We start from the raw sequence: 24,230 nt of genomic DNA on the forward strand, positions 1-24,230 counted from the left end.
ACTCGCTACCGGACATTGATTCACTTCCCACTCACTGCAGTGTCTTCCACTATGTCTCCCGCATCTGGCCATGTATGCTAACCTCTGCCTATACCCAAGTCAAATGATACGCTTTCCTCAACACAGTACCTAGCTTATTAAAAATAGAGTCAAATCAGAGTCAATTCAAGTTCAGACCAAGTTATAGCACATCATACAGATTGTTCATACATTATTCATATTATATCATATGTGCTCCCTCTGTATTTCTTCAATATATTCCTCAAGTCACTGACTCCAATTCATGTTGATTGGAGTGTTTCTACATTATCTTCTGCGGGTTAACGTGCTTGGCCTATCTGATCCAAGCCGTTCAGCGGCTGGCTGAGCAGTGCAGGCTTTAGTTTAGTGGGTACAGTGTGTCCACTGCTGCTAGCTCTGTGGGAGTAAAGTGTTATCTTGTGACCGGCGTTATCACAGTCATGTTTTGACTAGAGAGAGCGAGAGAGCGAGGGGAGGGGAGTACTACAAACTCTCTGACACAGAGACAGAGATGTCCCGGCTAAAAGCCTCTGCAGCTGCGACACAACAGCAATCGGCATGAATTATTTTGCGACACACTCGGGCCCCTGTGCAAATGTAAGTATTTGACAATTTGCTACAACTTTTTGTGGACAGCGGACACATCCAGTGCTGTGTCTCCTCAAGTCCACACATCTTTAACAAGGTAACGGGGCACTTCCTTTACTCCGTGTGGTAAAAGCTAATAGGGGAGTGTGCTGTAGAGAGATAGGGAACGCATAGCGATTGATGGTCCACAGGGATTGATTTCTGCTGTGTAGGAACCCCACTCACAAACTGAAGCGGCTCGTTTTGATGGATGGAGTGATTGGGACTTAAAATTCACTTAAATGGATTCAGGAAATGGACAAGTGCTACGGGTCAAAAATATGGTTAAGATTATGTAGTAATACTATGCGAAAGAAGTGTATATGAATTTTAATATCTATATACGCAGCTAGATATTGATGTTTTACTCAAGGACAATCTGAAGATTACCCCGTAAAATGTTCCAATAATTATGATCCTTATATGCACATATTCAGTTGGCACTTGATATGCTTATACATGTCCTCCCTTATTAGAAGTGCAGACTTTTGCATATCTAAATATATGTTAATAACCCTCCACTAACAGCCTTCGTAGCCTTCATAGCCAATAACTACTGGTCTACTGGCCTGAATGAGTCCATTCCACAAGGCCATAGACAGTCCAGGCAGGAAAAGATCCTAGAGTATTAGGTCAGCAGTGTGTGTGTGTGTGTGTGTGTGTGAGAGAGAATGTGTGTGTGTGTGTGTGAGAATGTGTGTGTGTAAGCGAGAGCCTACATTCGTGCATCTGTGTGGTCACAAGAGGACATACCACCCACGCTGGCATGACAAGGCATTATTATCCTACCCAGGTAAACCCATGCCCACGCTCTCTTCACCACAAATCTTATCATATTATTTTACCAATGACCTCATTATTTTTGAAACTATAAAAAGCTCCCAAATGCCCGTCAGATGAAAAATTCAATCTGAACATCTTACGCAACAGGCTTTTGTTATTTTATTCCAAATATCCACGACGGATACTGCAGTCACAGGGCTATAATGGGTGGATAATATACTAAATACTGCAGTACTACTACAGTAATACTATAGTGCTGTACTCACAGCTCTCTAGCTGCATGATGCACGTCTGCACGTCCATGGGGAAGTTCTTCAGGTCCATCGGACAGGAAAGGGTTAATGTCAATCTGGAAAACAGATAGACAATAGAAAATAAAAACATTTGAGTATACATCACAACTATAAGGCATAGGTATCGTTTGACTTGAAAGGGGCTATACATTAGGCATTCATAACTACGTTGCATTTTCATCACCATTATCACGTGCCTTATGAATGTGTTAAGTATGGGTTACGAATGTGTTTTGAATTCCTTTATATAGGTACACATCACATTAGGTGGTAGCTGTCATATGCGTCGTAATGATCGGACCAAACTGTAGCGGGTATGTGAAACATCTTCTTGATTTATTAAAGAAATGAACACTGAACAAAAGCACGACGAAAAACAGTCCTGTAAGGTACTCTGACTATACATGGAACAACCAAACACAAGAGAAAATAAACCCACTTAAATATGGCCTCCAATTAGAAGCAACGACAACCAGCTGCTTCTAATTGGATGTCGTTCCCAAAACTAACATAGAAATAGACAAACTAGAAAACCCACATAGAAATAGCAAACATAGAACGTAAACCAAAAACCCCGAAACACACTAAACAAACACACACCTGCCACGCCCTGACCAAACTACAATAACAAATAACCCCTTTTACTGGTCAGGACGTGACAGTAGCAGATTTTCTGCTAAGGCCAGACAAAATTGATTTACAGTTTAACGGATTTTCCCCCAAGAAAAGTGAGGCGAGCGAGCCCAAAAAAAATGTAATAATAAAAAAATATTATCAGTTCATTAATCTGCTTAATTGTATAGCCTAACAAATAAAAAAATTATTAACAGTAAATAATTGTAATCAAATTAAAATGTTGATGCATAATAATGAGTTCATTAACTGAATGCATCTCTATAGCCGAGGCGTTAACAAAATATTCATACAAATATGATTAGGCCTCTCATAGACTAGGCCTTGTAGAAAGAGGGTCAATCAAGTTAGGTCTGCCAAATGAATGTAGCAGTATAACCTTCCATCATCATCAAAAAATATATGTTGTTTATAACATGCACAATTAGAAGCATCAATCTATATAGATCAAACGTGACTAAATTCGAGCCCAGTAACTTCTCACCGCATCCTCCTTCGATTGTCTCGTCTGGCTGCAAGGGAAATAGCCCCCACATGCTGATCTGCACGAAGTGTGTGCGTGCCACTGGTGACGTACTTTGCTGTTCTCGACGGCGCATCATCACTTCAAACGCATTCCGTTGTGGTGTTATCGGTTGGCCTACTACTACTGGTAGTACCGGTAAAATGTAAAATATGAATCGCAAATCACCATACAGCTGACACACTTCGATTTCATCATTTTGACTTCAATTTGGTTGTCCAAAATACTATCAGCTTGCACTGCGTCTTTGCTGATGAATGCCCTGATCTCTGATGCAATAACCATGAATTTAACCGACTGTTTGTTTATAATGAGGGACGTCCCACGTTTAACCTGGACACATAAATAGTAGGAATTTGCGCTGGCTTCAGCCATGACGGCATAAGAGAGAAATTAAACACCTGCACGTCGCCTGCAGGTGCCAGCGTGTGTGTTTCACTGTCCAATCCGAGGCTCGAACATGATCTGAGCGCGTGATCTGAGGCGGTTTGGTCTCTTGGGAAAGCCTCAAGGGAGAACAGACAGTGCATTATAAACGGAGAGCCGCATATATTGGCCCAAAAATAACACATCTGATTAGTAGTCTTTTTAAAAAATTGGGGTGTGGTGAAAAGTGAGGCGGGGCATCCATTAAACAGTAATTCAACTTTGTACAGCCTAACCGACACTCTTAGGAAAAAAAGGTGATTTCTAAAAGGGTTATTCGGCTGTCCCCATAGAAGAACCCTTTTGGTTCCAGGTAGAACCATTTTGGTTCCAAGTAGAACCCTTTCGAGTCACATGTAGAACCCGTTACACAGAGGGTTCAACATGGAACCCATAATAGTTTTACCTGGAACCAAAAAGGCTTTCCTATGGGGGCAGCCGAAGAACCGTTTGGGACCGTTTGGGAAGTGTACATTCACAGGTATCATGCCTGGACAAATCCTGTCAAGTGTCAAGTGAACTTGGCTGAGTGTTGAACCAGTAGTGCTGTAAATCACTGGTGAGTAGAGAGAGAAAGAGATAGAGAGGAAAAAGAAAGTGTGAAAGAAGAGAGAAAGAGAAGGCAGAGAGATGAGGAGGATGGAGAGAGAGAGACATTCAGTTGGAGGAGAGGGAATGAAAGAATGAGCAAAAGGATAGAGACAAAACGGAGAAGGCTGACGGTTGCAAATTGGATATGTTTTAATTACGTCCTCCACCCCAGGCTGCGGACGGACTCCATGGTCGATGGGATTCCTCCGCTCCGTCATGTCATATCCTCTCAGCCTTCCATCACAGCTTTCTACGGCCCCGCCACTACACAACTCCATAACTCAACCCGACTGATGCCGTCCACTCAAGGCTTTCAACAATTCACCGCTCCGCCTTGAGATTTACACAACATTGTGACACCCCCCATTTTGGCTTTCTGTTCAATGACAGAAGATGAGAAGTGTCCCAGCTTGATTGACGGTGTGGCAGAGCATTTTTGTCAGCACACTCTTTGAAAAAAGGGTTCCAAAAGAGTTCTTCAACTGTCCTCATAGGAGAACCCTTTTTAATTCCAGGTAGCACTCTTTTGGGTTCCACGTAGAACCCTATGGGGAAAGGGTTCTACATAGAACCCAATATGGTTCTACCTGGAACCAACAGGGTTTTACCTGGAACCCCCCCAAAAAATGTCAAATGTTTCTCCTATGGGGACAGCTGATGAACCCTTTTAGATTCTAGATAGCACCTTTTTCTCTAAAGAGTGTAGTGGATTGAATGTTTCGAGTGTGGATAAGATTCGGTGTGAGTTATGGGCCATTTGAAGGGCCTATAGTGTAACGCGGGTTGTCTAAAGGGGACCAAGGCGCAGCGTGTAGAGTGCTCATATTTACATTATTAATGAAACACGTAACAAAAACAACAAAACGACCACCAACAGTTCCGTCAGGTAACACATACAAAACGGAAAACAACTACCCACAAAAACCCAGGAAGAAAAACGCCAACTTAAATATGATCTCCAATCAGAGGCAACGAGGACCAGCTGCCTCCAATTGGAGATCAACCCCAACATAGAAATAGAAAAACGAGAACTAAACATAGAAATAGAAAACATAGAAAAACACAAAACACCCCCTGTCACGCCCTGACCTACTCTACTATAGAAAATGACATCTTACTAGGGTCAGGACGTGACATATAGTCTGATTATGTGATTGATGTATCAATGTAAGATGGTCATTTGATGATGCTTAGGCCCACACCTCGAGGGTTTTTCACGCTACTGAGCCGAACTGAGCTGAGCCAAACCAAGCTGTACTGAGCTAGCCTGGTAATGAATCCACCATAGTTGATGGAATTATCCGAGCCAGCCCAGTTTGGTTAAGTTAGGTATTATAATGTGAAAAGGATGTTAGTGGGATCCATACTGTACACACTCACCGTATAGAATAGAGGACGTTGCCGTTCTTGAATATTCTTAACAGCTTGTTGTCTGTGGTGACTTCGTGGAAATGGGCCCCTTTCTCGTTGGCAAAGAACAAGTCAGGTTTCCAGATAGAGTCCAACATAGAGGGGTCCAAGTCCAGAGAACCGTCAGGGTACTCGGTGTACGCTAACCTGGGGTCGTTCCACTTTTGACGGAGGAAGATGTTCACTCTGTAGTCCTAGTGGATGGAAGGAGGGAGAGGGGAGAGGGAGCGAGAGGAGTAGGGAATTAGTGACAGGTTGTGATTTGTAGTTGACTGCAGGGTTTTAACATGGCACACTGAGCTACAGTACTGTGTCCTGCCCCTCTGCATTCATCACATTCCCCCAGAGGTCTGAGTTTAGGGTCCTCGTGGTCCCAGCTGATGCTCATGGAGCAGACACCAATGAACCAGGCATAGGGGCACCTACAGGGGCGCGAAGTCCGCATATGGCGGGGACACTTTGGGGACCCGAAGTCAGTACTGTATCCCCCCCCTCTAAAGGTCCTGGTGGTCCCTGCTGATGTTCAGAGAGCTGACATAAATGAACCAAGGCAGAGAGGACCATGAAGTCCCCATATGGTGGGGACCCGGGGCACGGATGCATCGGATGCGTCTGGTGCTTCCGGGATCAACTCCCCTATTCTTTCAGTTCCTTTCCCTGTTCTCTGTGCTGCCGTCACTGTCACTTAGCCAGACGCCACCATGGTTTTCTAATAAAGCTGATGCTTTATAGGGATTTGCTTATTAATAATGTCCCTTACGTCTCTACGTCCGATCCCCATAGTCCATGTCGCAGTGTACGGCCAATGCCCTGTCCAGTTGAATTCGTGTATAGTACCGCACAGATTTTATGTTCCATAGGGGAAAAAGCCCTGTCAAAATTGACATGCCCTAAAAGGCACTTCAGTTATAATTTTTTTTAATGAATGCTCCAACAATAAACATCCGTTTCAGCCTTTGTTTACTTTCAACTAGGTGATATAATAAAAAAAATGTATCATACTTCATTTTAGGGGATACATCAATCTAAATTGTCTTTTTTTTCTTACCAGTGTTGCTGAGCAAATACCAAGCTGTAATTACATATCTTGTCTACCTCAGCCGGGTGAAAACACAAGATATTTCTTATTTGCTTTTATTGGAATTTTCATTAACGTTTAGAGTAGATGTTACATAAAGTGCAGTGGAGAGAAAAGGACTGGCATATCCCATCTGAAGGCATCTGCTGTTTGGAGACAACGTCAATACAGCAGCTCTCCTGCTATCAAACATATGGTGTTCTATTACCACTAGCACTCATCACTTAAAAGGGAATGACAATATCTATTCACTTGAGCTCGTTCGGAGCTGATAAGACAGACAGACCACTGAGAAGAACAGCTGGGAAAATTGGGATAGGTTTGATTAGGCATGACAGTGTTTGTTTTGTTCATGGTCCAGGGCCTGTGTAGTTGTTCGTTTTCATAATGGTTAACGTTAGGACTCGGCTAGGGAGAGCTGATCCCAAATCAGTTGCTAACGGTAGTTCCACAATGTGTATTCGTTCAGCAGCTGATCATGAATAATGACACTGAGCCTGCTCTCTCCCGCTCTCTGACCCACACTGTACAGGGTAACACACCTCACATTTGGGAGTTCACTTTTCATTGAACTGATACTGATGCTCGTGAAAAGCTGTGGGATTTCGTCGCTTATTCAAACATCCTTTTTTCTCTAATCTGTGACGGCGGACAGGGCTTCCAACCCGTCTGGGAAATATCAGCGGTGATCATCCCACATTTTTCTGCAATCCATCTCTAGTCCTTCTTATAGAAACACACTAACATACTGTAGTCTATACAGGCACCTTGAGGTCCTATGGTAAACATACTGTAGTCTATACGGGCACCTTGAGGTCCTATGGTAAACATGCTGTAGTCTATATGGGCACCTTGAGGTCCTATGGTAAACATACTGTAGTCTATACGGGCACCTTGAGGTCCTATGGTAAACATACTGTAGTCTATATGGGCACCTTGAGGTCCTATGGTAAACATACTGTAGTCTATATGGGCACCTTGAGGTCCTATGGTAAACATACTGTAGTCTATATGGGCACCTTGAGGTCCTATGGTAAACATACTGTAGTCTATATGGGCACCTTGAGGTCCTATGGTAAACATACTGTAGTCTATATGGGCACCTTGAGGTCCTATGGTAAACATGCTGTAGTCTATACGGGCACCTTGAGGGCCTATGGTAAACATACTGTAGTCTATACGGGCACCTTGAGGTCCTATGGTAAACATGCTGTAGTCTATATGGGCACCTTGAGGTCCTATGGTAAACATACTGTAGTCTATACGGGCACCTTGAGGTCCTATGGTAAACATGCTGTAGTCTATACGGGCACCTTGAGGTCCTATGGTAAACATGCTGTAGTCTATATGGGCACCTTGAGGTCCTATGGTAAACATACTGTAGTCTATACGGGCACCTTGAGGACCTATGGTAAACATACTGTAGTCTATACGGGCCCCTTGAGGACCTATGGTAAACATACTGTAGTCTTTATGGGGCCCTTGAGGTCCTATGGTACACATACTGTAGTCTATATGGGCCCCTTGAGGACCTATGGTAAACATACTGTAGTCTTTATGGGGCCCTTGAGGTCCTATGGTAAACATACTGTAGTCTTTATGGGGCCCTTGAGGACCTATGGTAAACATACTGTAGTCTATACGGGCCCCTTGAGGACCTATGGTAAACATACTGTAGTCTTTATGGGGCCCTTGAGGTCCTATGGTACACATACTGTAGTCTTTATGGGCCCCCTGAGGTCCTATTCTATACTTGTCTGACAAGACACTGACACAGTCTCCACTTTTGTTTAAGATGTTCTTCTAGAAATCCCATGTAACTCTAGTCTACCACGTGACTCTAGTCTACCACGTGACTCTAGTCTACCACGTGACTCTAGTCTACCACGACTCTAGTCTACCACGTGACTCTGTGACTAGTCTACCACGACTCTAGTCTACCACGTGACTGTGACTCTAGTCTACCACGTGACTCTAGTCTATCACGTGACTCTAGTCTACCACGTGACTCTAGTCTATCACGTGACTCTAGTCTACCACGTGACTCTAGTCTACCACGTGACTCTAGTCTACCACGTGACTCTGTGACTAGTCTACCACGACTCTAGTCTACCACGTGACTGTGACTCTAGTCTACCACGTGAATCTAGTCTATCACGTGACTCTAGTCTACCACGTGACTCTAGTCTACCACTTGACTCTAGTCTACCACGTGACTCTAGTCTACCACGTGACTATGTGACTCTAGTCTACCACGTGACTCTAGTCTACCACGTGACTCTGTGACTCTAGTCTATCACGTGACTCTAGTCTACCACGTGACTCTGTGACTCTAGTCTACCACGTGACTCTAGTCTACCACGTGACTCTAGTCTACCACGTGACTCTAGTCTACCACGTGACTCTGTGACTCTAGTCTATCACGTGACTCTAGTCTACCACGTGACTCTGTGACTCTAGTCTACCACGTGACTCTAGTCTACCACGTGACTCTAGTCTACCACGTGACTCTAGTCTACCACGTGATCTGTGACTGTAGTCTACCACTTGACTAGGCTACCATGTGACCATGTCACTCTAGTCTACCATGAACCATACCACTCTCGCCGCTTTAATTAACAAGGGCAAAACTAGAAGGAAGAAACAGTCAACCACTCTAGATAATTAGCCATCCTCCTGTCAAGAATGTTGCTTACATAATCCACAGGCCTAAATGTTACTCACAGGTCATGCGGATCTCTGAGTACACACACATTTAGATCTCAACATGGTACCCAATACCCCCTCAACCACAACTCCCTACATACCTCTGCTATCGTTGTGAGCGCCTTTCCATGTATGTGTCCCAGTGGGGAACACAACTCATGGCTGTGGGCACAGCAGCACATACGTGTTTAGTTGAGCACGGGTAATCTGTGGTATAAGCAGGAAGAACCACCGGACACAGTGGAACACTCTCCTGGGAAGCCTCCTATGTCACTGCATCACTGACTTTGATGACTGACTGGAAGGCACAGCACTCACAGATTGAACTGCTGACCTGAACTAACAACACTTAACTTAAGGAAAGAAGTCAAAGAGCCAATCAATTCTAACTAGGGCCAGGAGTTTTTCCAGGTCAGGTCACACGGTAAGGGAAAACGTGTGCCCTATCATAACAAACAAGCCAACCATACTTTTATGGTTGTAAGCTAGGGCACGTTGCTAGAAGTGGTGGATTCCAGTACTCAACTGATGATGCAAACCTCGATTTATGTAGCATGACATCATATACACTGAGTGTACAAAACATTAGGAATGGCTTCCTATAATTGAGTTTCACTCCCTTTTGCCCTCAGAACAGCCTCAATTCGTCGGGTCATGGACTCTACAAGGTGTCGAAAGCGTTCCACAGGGATGCTGGCCCATGTTGACTCCAATGCTTCCCACAGTTGTGTCAAGTTGGCTGGATGTCCTTTGGGTGGCGGCCCATTCTTGGCACACATGTAAACTGTTGAGCGTGAAAAACCCAGCAATGTTGCAGTTCTTGACACACTCAAACCGGTACGTCTGGCACCTACTACCATACCCCATTCAAAGACACTTAAATATTTTGCCTTGCCCATTCACCCTCTGAATGGCACATACACAATCCATGTCTCAAGGCAAAAAAAATGATCATTTTTTAACCTGTCTCCTCCCCTTCATCTATACTGATTTGTGGATTTAACAAGTTAACAAGTGACATCAATAAGGGATCATAGCTTTTACCTGGATTCACCTGATCAGTGTACTTCATGGAAAGAGCAGCTGTCCTTAATGTCTGTACACTCAGTGTGTGTTGTGTCCACATGGTTGCTGCATGGTAAATGTTCTTATAACCTCTAAAAGTTTGGAGGGGGTTCTACTTTGTCCTTGACTACTATAGTCCATAGAAACACATTGAGTAACACATTCTGAAACTGTAAAACAGAAAGTCAAAAAATACATAACAAGGAATAAGGTTTCAAAGTGTCTGTCCTACAGTATATCTAGAAGATAAGACAGCTCAGGAAATATTGATGTTTTTTTTGACTGTGACAGAGTCTGGGGAGAGGCTCAGTGAGGCAGAGTTAAACCTAGGTTTTATTCCATAATTGACCAACAGAACTGCTTACAAATAACAAAGGCTATCTTAAACTGAGTCTTTCAGCCCCAACCTGTCTGCTGCTGTGTCCAGTCCTGCACTCCCCCCAAATGGGTGCAGCAGCAGCCTAATCAACTGTTGGGGCTGATTGTCCAGCCAATCACACACTTGATTGACTTATTTCCCTCAGCTGGACTCCATTAGCCTCCCAACAGGAAAGGTGCGGCAAGAGGGCTTGTCTCCTCCAGTCCAACTTGGCAACATATTTAACCCCTTTTTTTTGTTGGCACAAAACTCCTTCCATACTTCCATGAATTTTTTAAAACTGGTACCAGCTTACCTTCAGACGAGTCCCAAATATAATCTTTCCATAGAGCGTTCATATTAGTTTGTAGCCCAAACGGTTCGGATGCTACAGATGTTTTCGTGAGAAGACCGAGATTTGAGATGTCTCATGGTCTGACAAACACCGCAGTAACTCGGTCACCTTCCACCGCAGATGCGGAAGGCACACACACACACACACACACACACACACACACACACACACACACACACACACACACACACACACACACACACACACACACACACACCATAGTAAATAAGAAGTGGCAGTGTGTAGCCTCCCCCTTTGCACTCTATGACACAATGTTTCCATCCATCACTGACAGCAGTTCAATCCCCATGTCAAAGCAGCACTGTGCTATCAGAAGTCATGTCACAGTCAGAAAGGCTTGTTGTCTGGTCTGCTGCTCGCTGGAAAGGAATCACAGCCACACAGGGTCAGAGTCCTTTTCAAATCGAATCAAATCAGACCCAGAAAGGCATACATCAAATCTTTGTATGTCCCTCTTGTAAGTCTCTAACAGAATTCTCCAATGCACTCTCTCTCTGTAGCTCAAACAGACTTAACCCACCCACTCTCGGTCTGTCTCTGAATGAAACCTTTTCCCTGTGATGGGCCATGAGCAACGCCTTTGGGGTCAGGCCTTAGTGCTCTTCAGTAATGTGCCTCTGTCTATTTCTCTCTCTCCCTCCCCCCTGGACAATGTTACATAATCTCCCTGTGTGTGTGGAGGAGGACAGATGGTGATGGTGGGAGTAGGGCTGCTGCTGCCCCCTGAGGGTCTCTAATCCAGCGGTGACATACGGAGGAGAATGATCCCCCTCTCCTGTCTTTTGCTCGCTCAATTTTTTTCCTTTCTCTCCAGCATGGCTCCTCTGTCCTTCACTGCACATCCCCTCTTCCCCCCACAGCGACACTGGACTGTGAAATCCCTCCATTTTCTCACTCTTTCCATCTCTTGCAGTTCCATGCCATCCCTCTTCAAACATATTGGAGACCTCCACATCGTCCTCTTTCACCGTCAGACTTATCACATCACTCCATCAATCCCAAATGATGCCTGATGCTAAGAAAAGGAAGGATTTGTGTTCACTTCTGTTTTCTCACTTAGCTTCAGATGACTTCATCATCATTTGGCACCTTTGTACATCCATGAAGGGGTACTCATACAAACACCACATTATAAAAACTAGATCACTCATATGCATGTCACTTTTCATTATAGACTTGCAAAACAGAGTCAAAGCCAGTGAGCCAATTCTAATCCTTTATGGGTCGTAGTAAAAACATTTCCATCTACATCGACTCCTAAGAAACTACCCACAGCCCAAGAACCACTTCAAGCCAATTTGTCTTTTAAATCATCCCCCCTCCATCTTTACGTCTAGCTTCACTGACCAAATTCCATTTGTGTGTATTGATTATTTCATCTAGAGGGAAAGATTGAGAGAGATCTCTACCTCTACAACCACCACTGGGTCTGTGGTTCCTGAGGTAGTTCTGTAATTGCTGAATGATTTATGAGGTGCCTGCTGGTTGGGTATCTATAAAGCAGGAAGAGTGACAGACTGGCAGACTGACGCAGATGTCCCCTCTTCACATCCGCTGTGTGTGGTGTGTGTGTTTGCGCGCACGTGTGTGATGTGCATGTGAGAGTGTGTGCAAGTGTGCCTATGCCATTGTGTCTGTGCCTTTCAGTAGTCATTCAAAGCCTTGCTCCAGGGGATCCATTGTCTAGTCCTTTAACTCCAATCCCCATCCAAACCCATCAACTTCATCTCTGATCCACGTCACAGACCTCACGTTAAAACAAAACCTTCCTCTTCAAGAAACAATTTTTCCATCAGGCACGTTCATGATCTTATTAAAATAGTAAACACCCTCTTATAAAATTATATCTTATTCAGGGGGACGTTTATTGTTTCAGTAAAGTACACTCGCTAATAGCTTAATGGTGCTTATTTAATTCATCCGTTCAGTGGGAGAGGAAGGGAAGGGAAATGGATTGTTACGTAAGAGATTCTCCCCCAGGAGAGAGTGGAGGAGAGGTCTGAGAGATGCTTGTCCCGGGAAACACGCTGCGTTATGATGTTTCCTTGTCCACATTATCAGTGTGTGTGCCCGTATGCCTGTGTGTGTGAGTGAGTGAGTGAGTGAGTGAGTGAGTGAGCGTGCGTGAGACAAAGTGAGAGTGTGTGTACTCCGTCCTGTAGCCTGCTCACTGATACTACCCTGGGAGACACATGCAGGCCCTAATCCTGAGCCTGGGCTGGTAACACGCTGGCGCGCTACACACACACACTACCCCCACCCTGTCACGTTGTTTGTCATCGTTTGGCAATGCCACCCTTTGGATTTCATTGACTTTCAAATATATGTGTTTGACATTGACTGGAATGGAGGCAGTAAATGTATTTATATGAATGTATGAATATACACGTACCATTGTAGTCTCAGCTATGGAGCCAAAGCTGTTGATGAATATGTTGCATGATACATTCACAGGGGGACCTAGATAGAGGAAAATAGCTTTAGGAAATATGATATAGCTTCAAAGTAGGTTAAGACAGGTAGGCATAGAAATACATATACAGGGATTATTCAATGTCTTTGAGAAACATGGCTCTTCACTTAAACCCCTCCATGAATATTTAATACTGTGGTTCCATCAATCCATGCCATGATGACCTTATACATGATATAATAGAATAGATCCTGCATAGCCTTGTAGCCCTGGAGGCATTCATATATCTTAATCTACTTCCCATTCTTGATAAATTATCTGTTTTTTCCCTCAAAACAAAATACATGCCAACCTACAGATGTGGGATCTTAATTTGATCAGCTGTTGCAGGAAAACTTTCCCACAATGCAGGAAATGTAAAAATTGTAGTTATTCAAATGTGTTTTGTCCCTGCCAAGACATTTCCTTTCATTTGAAAGTTTGTTTCTTAAGTCGCTTGTGGTTGTTGTAATTAATTATTTTACAGTCATGTTTTTTTTCTCATCGTATTTTAAATAACTTTCTCCTGTGTCACTTTACTTGGACTAAGAAAAGTCATCAGTCAAAAAGAGGGTGTCTTGTCCTGCTCCTGCATTCATCCCACTCATCAGCATCAGAGCATTGTGGTAGGTGCATGTCCGACATCAATTTGTGCGCAATTACAATGATGTTCAATATTACATTTCAGAAAATGTTATATAGCAAACTATGGTGTAATGGAATGTTTTGCCTTGTGTTGTAGGTTTTGACACTCTTATATAGATGTCCTAACCAGACATAAAATGCAATACATGTCACAACAGGTCTAAATATACAGTATGTGTCATGACAATGTTATGACAAGTTATGTCAGCTGTTATGACATATTATGATATGGTTATGACCATGTGACAACATGTTATGACGCTGGGTGTCAAGCAAAGTGTTACCAAAATGTCAGACTTGATTTTCCCTTAAGAAAAATGTATAAACCCCTAGAAAAATGTCCATGAATTATAATCCACATAATAATTCACATTTCCTGTTGCTGCAGGATTATTTCCCTGCTGTAGCAAACTGGCTCAAATTAAGATCCTACGTCTGTATCATTGACATCTGACAACATAATGTGCTTTTACGACATTAGCAGTCATTTTCATTTCATAATTTCACATTTTTCCATTCAAGATGATTAGCATGTCTTAAGGACAAATTCTCAGGTGCTTTCACTGTTGTATTACTGTACGTGACTAGAAACTCTGACCATGCTTTCTACACTACAATAGAAACAGCAATACACTTGGAGCAACATGTACAGTGATGTCAGTAAGTGGTTAGTGCATGTAAAATAATACATGACAGGTCTGTGACTCTGTCATCGACAATGATGACAAACGGAGAAATAAGGGAGAGTGTGGGTTTTTCACTTTGCTGTGTGTGTGTGTGTGTTTCTCTCTGCCGGTCCAACTGAACGCTCCACTGACCACTCCATCCCATTTCCCCTTCCTGCTCAAATGTGTGGATGGATGTGGCCACATGTGGCAACCACAACTGATAGATCACATACCCTGTGGGATGGTCCTATTTTTCAGCTGAATCCCGCTAACAAACCCTTCTCTGGACCATGGCCTTATCACAAACGTCCTATCATGAACACTTTCTTTACTCATTGTATTGAACATGGCCTACATGATGTCAATCAGGACAGCTCAGAACAGAGTGCGATGGCAAGCTTTCGTGGACGGCCTTCTACTTCTATTTGGGTAGTCACGGCAACTCCAATCTGACTCGTATTCCTGTGTTTGCCAAGATAAAACGTGACAAACAGAAACAGAACGTGTCTTTTACTTCCAGACAGACCATTCTGTTAACTCCCATTCCAATGCCAGGCCTCTGCCATGAGTGACAGGGCCAGGGCTGGAGGCAATCGGTCCCTGGGCCTGGCCAGCAGTATGGTAAACACTAGAACCGATGGGACCTCTTGGCTAAACGGGAGAGTAAACACAGTCTGTTCGGACTCCATTTTAGGAACTGTTCACTTCGGGCTCAGTCAGCAGCTAACAGCCACCTGACGTTGTGATGTTGGATGTTACTTGTAATACGGTACATAATGAAAGGATTTTGGGGGTGATATGGGAACTTTATTGTGGAAAGTATTATTGTGGATATTTATGTAAATACGTCACATCAGTCGATGAACCGAGGATGAACTGACTTGCTCATTGGGTAAAGAGGAAAGTTACATTTAATGTTTGGCCTGAATATAACTTTTAACTGCCAGTTCTACTTTTGGACAGAAACAAACTGTAGGCCTATACTGTACCTTTAAAGTTGGGCCTAATTCTGGCGTCGTAGCCTGAGGTTCTCCCCATGAGTTTGTCCAAGAAGTCGGAGGGTGACGGAGGATGCACTGCTCTCCCCCGAGGACTCTCTGGCTCTTTAGACGCCACCAGACTAAAAGGATGGGGGGAGAGAGAGAGAGAAGAGACACAGAGAAAATGCAGACTTTAGTGAAATGTGCAGCAGAGGTAACCCAGGCCAAGTAATGTACACACTAACACTAATGTCCTCTGACATCATAATGCATATTCAGGACTTCTCGTTTGTGGCTGAAGTAGCTGAGGCTGAAGAAATGTATTTAGATTCACAGAGAGAGAAGGAGAGGGGTAGAGAGAGGGAGGGAGGGAGAGAGAGCGAGAGAGAGAGAAAGAGAGAGACGGAGAGAGAGACAGCAGAAAGAAAGAGAAAGAGATAGTGAGGGACAGATGGAGAGAGAGAGAAAGAGAGTGGCTGACCAGACAGATATAGGAACCATCTAATATTGAATGTGTTTGTTAATTATAGTTCCTCTCGCAGGACTTTCACTGTATCAATACACTAAAAGGCTCCATATGTTGCGGTATCATTCCACAAACCTCAATCTGTTATTAATTTAGATACAACAGCTGAATATAACAGGGGTCTTTCGTGGCACCAATAACACTCCACACTAAATATTTGAACATGGCTGAAATATAAATAGCTGTCGATATGAATTTCTTAAAGGCAAAAAACTGAAAGGTTAAAAATACATTTGATACGGCATCCTAGACATCCCATCCACTAAAAGTCCTTATTCATTATCCAGAGAGAAGCTCAGAGGAGGACACGCTTATTTACCATGCATTGGATTGGGACCCATTGTCTAATGTCGTTCCCTCTATTGCTAAACCCCAATCCCTGAGAGAATGCCTGGGTAACTGATCAAATATGCTTGGTGCTGTAGCGCAGAGCAAACGGCATGCACAACCCTCATCTTGTCTTTTTAGACAGAGTTTTGGCATGGGGATTTGAAAACATACAAAATAATTTATTTTTTAAAAAAAAGACAAGATAGCTTTGCAACAACAACAACAAAAACCTGTTGACAGCGGGAGGACAATCACCAAAACATAAACATTGATTCTACTCTAAGATTCTCTTCCTCCCTAGCACATCACAATGCCAGCACAAAGATCCTCTATCAAGTATTTATTCACAGCTGTCAACCCACGTTGGCAGTAAAAGTCAAATCCTGCTCGAGGGAGAGAGCGAGGGAGTGCGAGACTGCGAGTCATTATGGTATAGCCCCGTTCGCCCAATGACTAATTAAAACATCAAAGCCTGGGATCTTCTTTCTCTTTCTCTCTTCTAAGGAAAATTACAGGTAGTAGAAGAATATAAAGTATTCTTATAAATGAGCTGAGGCCATGTAGGAATGATTAAATGATGTGAGCCGCAATACAGACAGTCTCCGTTTCTTATTTCACCCCCTATTTTGATGTGTTGGTTCGGTAGCTACCAGCAGTACCAGTACATGTATCCTGCTGTGACTCCATCCCCTTTGCTTTAAGCAGACACAGCTCAGTGCATGTATTGCATCTCGCTCCCCCAGTGGATTACATGTTAGACGGGGCTACCGGTGCTCTCTTTAAGCCCTTACACCTAGGACAAGGCAAGCAGTTTTTTCCTGGAGAGCGGTAGAAATCAGTTGTGCTTTAAACCTGGTTCTTGGAGACCCCCAGGGTGTACAGGTTTAGTTCCTGCCTTGTACACAGGCAACCTGATTCTGATCTTTTTTTTCTTCACTAATTGGTCTGTAGACCAATCAAATCAGCTCTGAAAAAGATCTGACGTGATTGGTCAAAAGACCAATTAGTGGATAAAGATCAGAATTGGGCTGCCTGTGTAAACAGACCTTCTCATCTGATACCATTACAGATAATGAAGGTTACAGTGATTCGTTTGAAAATATCAAACATTCATTTTCTAATTGCATGACCACATAACAAAGCTTCCTTACTACTAAGTAGGGTGTAAGTGGTGTGAAATCTTACACTGTCCGACTTCACAGAGACATCTAGATCAACTCTTTTCAGTGTTAGAAACCAGCAGTAGGCATAATGCCATGCTGTCTGCTTGCCATGGACAAAACAAAAACAAGCTGGTTGAAAATGAAAACAATAATTACCAAAGGGGATTTAGGTCAAGAAGAACAACATTTTCCCCCGGGTGAATATACAATATGAAAAGGGGGAACATTTGGAACAAACAAAACGTTGCCAGCCTTAATTAACTCAAAAGAACCACACATACGGAACAGTACGACCTCAATTCTGAAATATAACTTGGGCTCAGTTACCAGTTATAGTGTACATGAGCACTTATATGCCATGAAAAAATATATATATTTGAGCACTAAGTAGGGATAGACATTTACAGCTCTAATAATAAGGCACTGAAAACATTCCCAAAATGCTATTGTTTTCATATTCCACATATTCCAATACTGATATTAATTAAATCGAAGTTTATCAAATCAAACTTTATTTGTCATTGCGACAAATACAATGTGTGTAGACCTTACTTACAAGCCCTTAACCAACAGTGCAGTTCAAGAAAGAGTTAAGAAAATATTTACCGTAAATTCCGGACTATAAGCCGCAACTTTTTTCCCAGCTTTGAACCTCGCGGCTTAAACAATGACGCGGCTAATATATGGATTTTTCCCCGCTTTCAATTTTTTTTTTACAAAAAAACACATTCTGTGACGTGCTCAGTTTTTTGGCGGCATGAAGCTTTCATTAGACCAATGAAATTGCCGAACGGGTTAAGGTCAAACAACTTTTTTGTTTACTGTTTAGATTAAATCGAGCGCTCTCAAACTTCCCATCATTCTGATTACGGTAGTCATTTTGTCGCCCTCATCATGGCAAAGTCACAGAGAAATGCATATGATGCAGCTTTCAAGTTGAAGGCGATTCATCTGGCTGTTGGAAAAGGAAATAGAGCTGCTGCACGGGAGCTTGGTCTTAATGAGTCGATGATAAGACGTTGGAAACAGCAGCGTGAGGAATTGACTCAGTGCAAAAAGACAACTAAAGCTTACTGCAATTTTTTTTTTTTTTACAAGCCGTGTTTCGTTAAAGCTTGTGTAAAGTTCATTTGTTTCAATGTACCGGTAGGCACCTGCGGCTTATAGACATGTGCGGCTTATTTATGTTAAAAATTTTAAAAAAAATTCAATTCAGTGGGTACGGCTTATATTCAGGTGCGCTTAATAGTCCGGAAATTACGGTACCAAATTAACTACAATAAAAAATTATAAAAAGTAACACAATAAAATAACAATAATAAGGCTATATATAAGGGGTACCGGTACCGAGTCAATGTGCGGGTGTACAGGTTAGTCGAGGTAATTTGTACATGTAGGTAGGGGTGAAGTGACTATGCATAGATAATAAACAGCGAGTAGCAGCAGTGTAAAAAACAAATGGGGGGGGGTGTCAATGTAAATAATCCGGTGGCCATTTGGTTAATTGTTCAGCAGACTTGGGTGATTGGAGTCTGACAATTTTTGGGGATTTCCTCTGACACCGCCTAGTATAGAGGTCCTGGATGTCAGGAAGCTTGGCCCCAGTAATGTACTGGGCCATACACACTACCCTCTGTAGCGCCTTGCACTCATATGCAGAGCAGTTACCATACCAGGCGGTGATGCAACCGGTCAGGATGCTCTCGATGGTGCAGCTGTATAACCTTTTGAAGATCTGGGGACCCATGCCAAATCTTTTCAGTCTCCAGAGGGGGAGAAGGTGTTGTCGTGCCCTCTTCACGACTGTCTTGGTGTGTTTGGACCATGATAGTTCGTTGGTGATACGGGGGGACAGGGGGGACTAAGCACACACCCCTGAGGGGCTCCAGTGTTGAGGATCAGCGCAGCAGACGTGTTGTTGCCTACCCTTACCACCTGGGGGCAGCCAGTCAGGAAGTCCAGGATCCAGTTGCAGAGGGAGGTGTTTAGTCCCAGGGTCCTTAGCTTAGTGATGAGCTTTGAGGGTACTATGGTATTGAACGCTGAGCTGTAGTCAATGAACAGCATTCTCACATAGGTGTTCCTTTTGTCCAGGTGGGAAAGGGCAGTGTGGAGTGTGATTGAGATTGCGTCATCTGTGGGTCTGTTAGGGCGGTATGCGAATTGGAGTGGGTCTAGGGTATCCGGGAGGATCCTGTTGATGTGAGCCATGACCAGCCTTTTAAAGCACTTCATAGCTACTGATGTGAGTGCTATGATTTAGGCAGGTTATCTTTGCTTTCTTGGGCACAGAGACAATGGTGGTCTGCTTGAAACATGTAGGTATTACAGACTCGGTCAGGGAGAGGTTGAAAATGTCAGTGAAGACACTTGCCAGTTGGTCTGCACTTGCTTTGAGTACAAGTCCTGGTAATCCGTCTGGCCCTGCGCCTTTGTGAATGTTGACCTGTTTAAAGGTCTTGCTCATATTGGCTACCGAGAGAGTTATCACACAGTAGTCCAGAGCAGCTGGTGCTCTCATGCATGCTTCAGTGTTGCTTGCCTCGAAGCAAGCATAAAAAGGCATTTAGCTCATCTGGTAGGCTCGCGTCACTGGGCAGCTCACGGCTGGGTTTCCCTTTGTAGTCCATAATAGTTTTCAAGCCCTGCCACATCCGACAAGCGTCAGAACCGATGTAGTAGGATTCAATCTTAATCCTGCATTGACACTTTGCTTGTTTCATCACGTACACAGTTTACAGCAGGTATAAATGGTGCAGTGAAAAGCTAACTTGCAAGCTCCCTCAACAGTGCAGTACAAATGTCAATAATGTTAATAATCAAAAGCCAAGTTAAGAAAATAACAAGTAAGTAGAAGATATATACATGCATACAGAGATATAGTTCCTATACATAGTGTATACAGTAGCTTATAGTTATAACAAGACTCCCATCGACCAGCTGTGACATCACTGCTCAGCCTCCGCTAACAACGATAGGTCAAAGGTCACTGTATGCGATTAGGATTAAGCCTTAATTTAGGATTAACCCTGACTTGCCTAGTTAAATAAAGGTTAAATAAAATTACAAATTAAAAAAATTAGAAGAGCCCTGGTGTATGCGTGTGTGGATACCTTCATGTGTCTTTTTGCACACGTGTGTGAGACCTGGTTGTGTGTGTGGGGAGGGGGAGAAAGCAGAAATAAATATTCCAGTATTATAGCATTACTCCATTCCGAGTGTCCAGAGCTGTGCCCTAGCCGAGGCCCGAGAGCCCCCAAACCACTTACCTCAGCAAGGATCGGCTGAGTGACGTATGGATTTATAGTACCTCGTCCACATTCTCTTACTTCCCTCTTTCTGTCAGTTCCAGTTGTACTAATTACATATAGCCTGGCTCCTTGTTTCTAATTATCAAGAGAGCAGAAACAGACTGGCACCCAGGCTAGATTACATAATGTTTATCAAGGAAACTACCGTTGAATGGACAGTTCAGGCAAAATCTATATTTGGGTGGAATAACCCTTACCGTAAGATGTGTCTACAGCCCTATAATGATAGAATCCACAATAATCCATTGTTTACATCTGTCACAGCCAGGATCTAGTATAATTAGCATCGTGAAAATTCATGAATGTAAACAGCGGCACCGATGTTAGCAAAGCTGCACTGCAAGCTGAAACGTAAAAACACTTTAAACTAAGTATGGTAGTTGGTGGAATTTGCAGGGATCTTTCAGACTTCTGAAATAATGGCTGGAATTGTGTCACTCAAAACTGGAACGATTTCCTTATGTTGTCTCACAGGCGCATCTCTTTCTGTTTGCTGTAACATGGACAATAAAGTTGTATTATACTGTATTGTATTCCATTGGGCACTCAGATGTGGCTGATTACCAGCTGTGAATAAACTCACCCGTGGCTTGATGGAGCATTGGAATATTCTGGAATTCTCGCGGTGAAGAAAACATGAACAGATCCTTCGCCAGTGGCAGACGCCAACAATGGATTATTGTGGATTCTCTCACTATGGGCCTTCAGACACATCTTAATAAGGTAAGGGTAATTGCCCCCAAATATAGATTTCGCCTGAATTATCCCTTTAACCTCCAGCTATGAGATTTCCCTACGTTTGATCCCAATCCAATATCTTTATTCCAGCCCCATCTCAAACCAGCCCCACAACGAGCCATTGTAAGTCCAACTTGTCACAACTTGATTTAGTGCTTGAGTTAGTGGCTGCAGGGGGAAAGCTGAAAGACTTTGAAAGACTCTTGAAGGAAGACAGCGACATGATATCTGCCAGAACCTACACAGAAAGACTTAACGATAGTACACAAGAAAAATTGTCCTGGAGGGTACAAACTAACATCAATTAAATTGAACATATAAACATTGAGGTCACTCCCTACTGTACAACCCCAGTTCAGCACTACATGGTGAATCTCCTCCTGGTTTGACAGCTCTCTGAATAACCTAGTGATAGGAGACTGTCTTTATGCTGAATACAGGAGAAATTCCTAAATACTTTCACATTACTCAGCACCAGTGTTACCTATGAGGATATGGGGAATTTGCATTTTTATCCCTTGTGGCAGAAGATACTGAGGGAAAATGTATACTGAGTAATGCTGAGAGAGCTACAATATGTCTGACATGGGGGTTTGGGCTAGACGCATCTGACCACCCTGATGATGGTGATAGAGAGACTACTGACAAGGCCTCCTGAGGCAGCAAGTAACCTCCATGACTGGGGTCTCACTCGTGGAGCTCCATGACAGTGACAGACAGGGTCTTTTGAGGAGCTCTGTGTCAGGGACCCGGGGTCCCTCACGGGGCACCATGACAAGGCTCAAGCCTCTCCTCAGGGTCCCATAGTGCCCTCGTCTCACCCAAAGAAAAGCTCTGCTGTGATTCATAATCCTCCAGGGAGATGGTTGTCAGGCCAGTGTCCCTCTATCTTTCCATCCATCCATCCATCCTTCCACGGTGTAGTCTAGAGCCAACGTTTCAGTCCATCCGCCATCTCCCAAACAAACAAGGAGCACCCTGGGGGAAAAAAAAAACTTCCAGCAGAAGGCAGACGAGGCGAGCCATAGAGATAGGAGGGACAGTCGTCATGGCAACCCTGTCCTGGCCGCTGGAGCGTCCAGCTGCAGCCGCGGTGGTCGACGGAGCGGAGTGGTAGGTCGCCGGTGTCGGCTATGTTTTTGTGAACCAAACCAACCTGTTGAACAGACCGAGTACGAGAACTGTTTAAAACACAGCAATCCTCATGGGATTCCCCTCAGTTTGGTAGAGAAAATGTCTCATAATATAGAACAGTCAAGAATGGATAAAGAACAGCCCCAGTTTGGTTATTGAACAGTCACAGATTGGATAGAGAACAGTCACAGATTGGATATAGAACAGTCACAGATTGGATATAGAACAGTTGCAGAATGGATAGAGAACAGTCACAGATTGGATAGAGAACAGTCACAGATTGGATAGAGAACAGTCACAGATTGGATATAGAACAGTAGCAGAATGGATAGAGAACAGTCACAGATTGGATAGAGAACAGTCACAGATTGGATAGAGAACAGTCACAGATTGGATATAGAACAGTAGCAGAATGGATAGAGAACAGTCACAGATTGGATAGAGAACAGTCACAGATTGGATAGAGAACAGTCACAGATTGGATATAGAACAGTAGCAGAATGGATAGAGAACAGTCACAGATTGGATAGAGAACAGTCACAGATTGGATAGAGAACAGTCACAGATTGGATATAGAACAGTAGCAGAATGGATAGAGAACAGTCACAGATCGGATAGAGAACAGTCACAGATTGGATATAGAACAGTAGCAGAATGGATAGAGAACAGTCACAGATTGGATAGAGAACAGTCACAGATTCGATATAGAACAGTCACAGATTCGATATAGAACAGTAGCAGAATGGATAGAGAACAGTCACAGATTGGATAGAGAACAGTCACAGATTCGATATAGAACAGTCACAGATTGGATATAGAACAGTAGCAGAATGGATAGAGAACAGTCACAGATTAGATAGAGAACAGTCACAGATTGGATATAGAACAGTAGCAGAATGGATATAGAACAGTAGCAGAATGGATAGAGAACAGTCACAGATTGGATATAGAACAGTCACAGATTGGATATAGAACAGTAGCAGAATGGATAGAGAACAGTCACAGATTGGATAGAGAACAGTCACAGATTGGATATAGAACAGTAGCAGAATGGACTTAAATGAACTCTTCTGGCTCAAAGGCGCTCCATAATTGGAAATAATATTCAGTTCAAAGTCCTTGTTTATCTGAAGCTTGCGGTCTACTATACATCAGCGGAAGCATAGTAGACAAGCAAAAAAAATACACAGGCCAATATTCTCATGGACACACATTTTGGTCTCTCTCTCCCTCCCCCCGGGGTGTCAAGGTTACATCCAGACGCTATGGCTCCCTAACGGGGATAAAAGAGTGTGTCACACTGATAGAGCGAGAGGGAGGCATATAGAGGAGGCACAGGATGGGAGATTGAGAGTGCTTCCCTGCCTTTCCTCCCCTCTTCCTTCCTTCTCTC

The 24,230-nt window shown here is 43.4% G+C and overlaps 1 protein-coding gene across 1 annotated transcript in view; it reads right to left on the reverse strand.

The window, feature by feature from the left end:
- Window positions 1-24,230, reverse strand: part of LOC115191826 (glycine receptor subunit alpha-3-like) — a 97,575-nt gene that overhangs the window by 36,364 nt on the left and 36,981 nt on the right. Inside the window, exons 2-5 of the mRNA XM_029749766.1 lie at window positions 15,645-15,775; window positions 13,283-13,350; window positions 5,278-5,501; window positions 1,698-1,780 (exon numbers count right to left, since the gene is read on the reverse strand). Of these exons, the coding sequence (XP_029605626.1) occupies window positions 1,698-1,780; window positions 5,278-5,501; window positions 13,283-13,350; window positions 15,645-15,775 (506 nt within the window). The remainder of the gene's footprint in view (window positions 1-1,697; window positions 1,781-5,277; window positions 5,502-13,282; window positions 13,351-15,644; window positions 15,776-24,230) is intronic.

Source organism: Salmo trutta, chromosome 4 (assembly GCF_901001165.1).
Source record: "Salmo trutta chromosome 4, fSalTru1.1, whole genome shotgun sequence".
NCBI lineage: Eukaryota > Metazoa > Chordata > Actinopteri > Salmoniformes > Salmonidae > Salmo > Salmo trutta.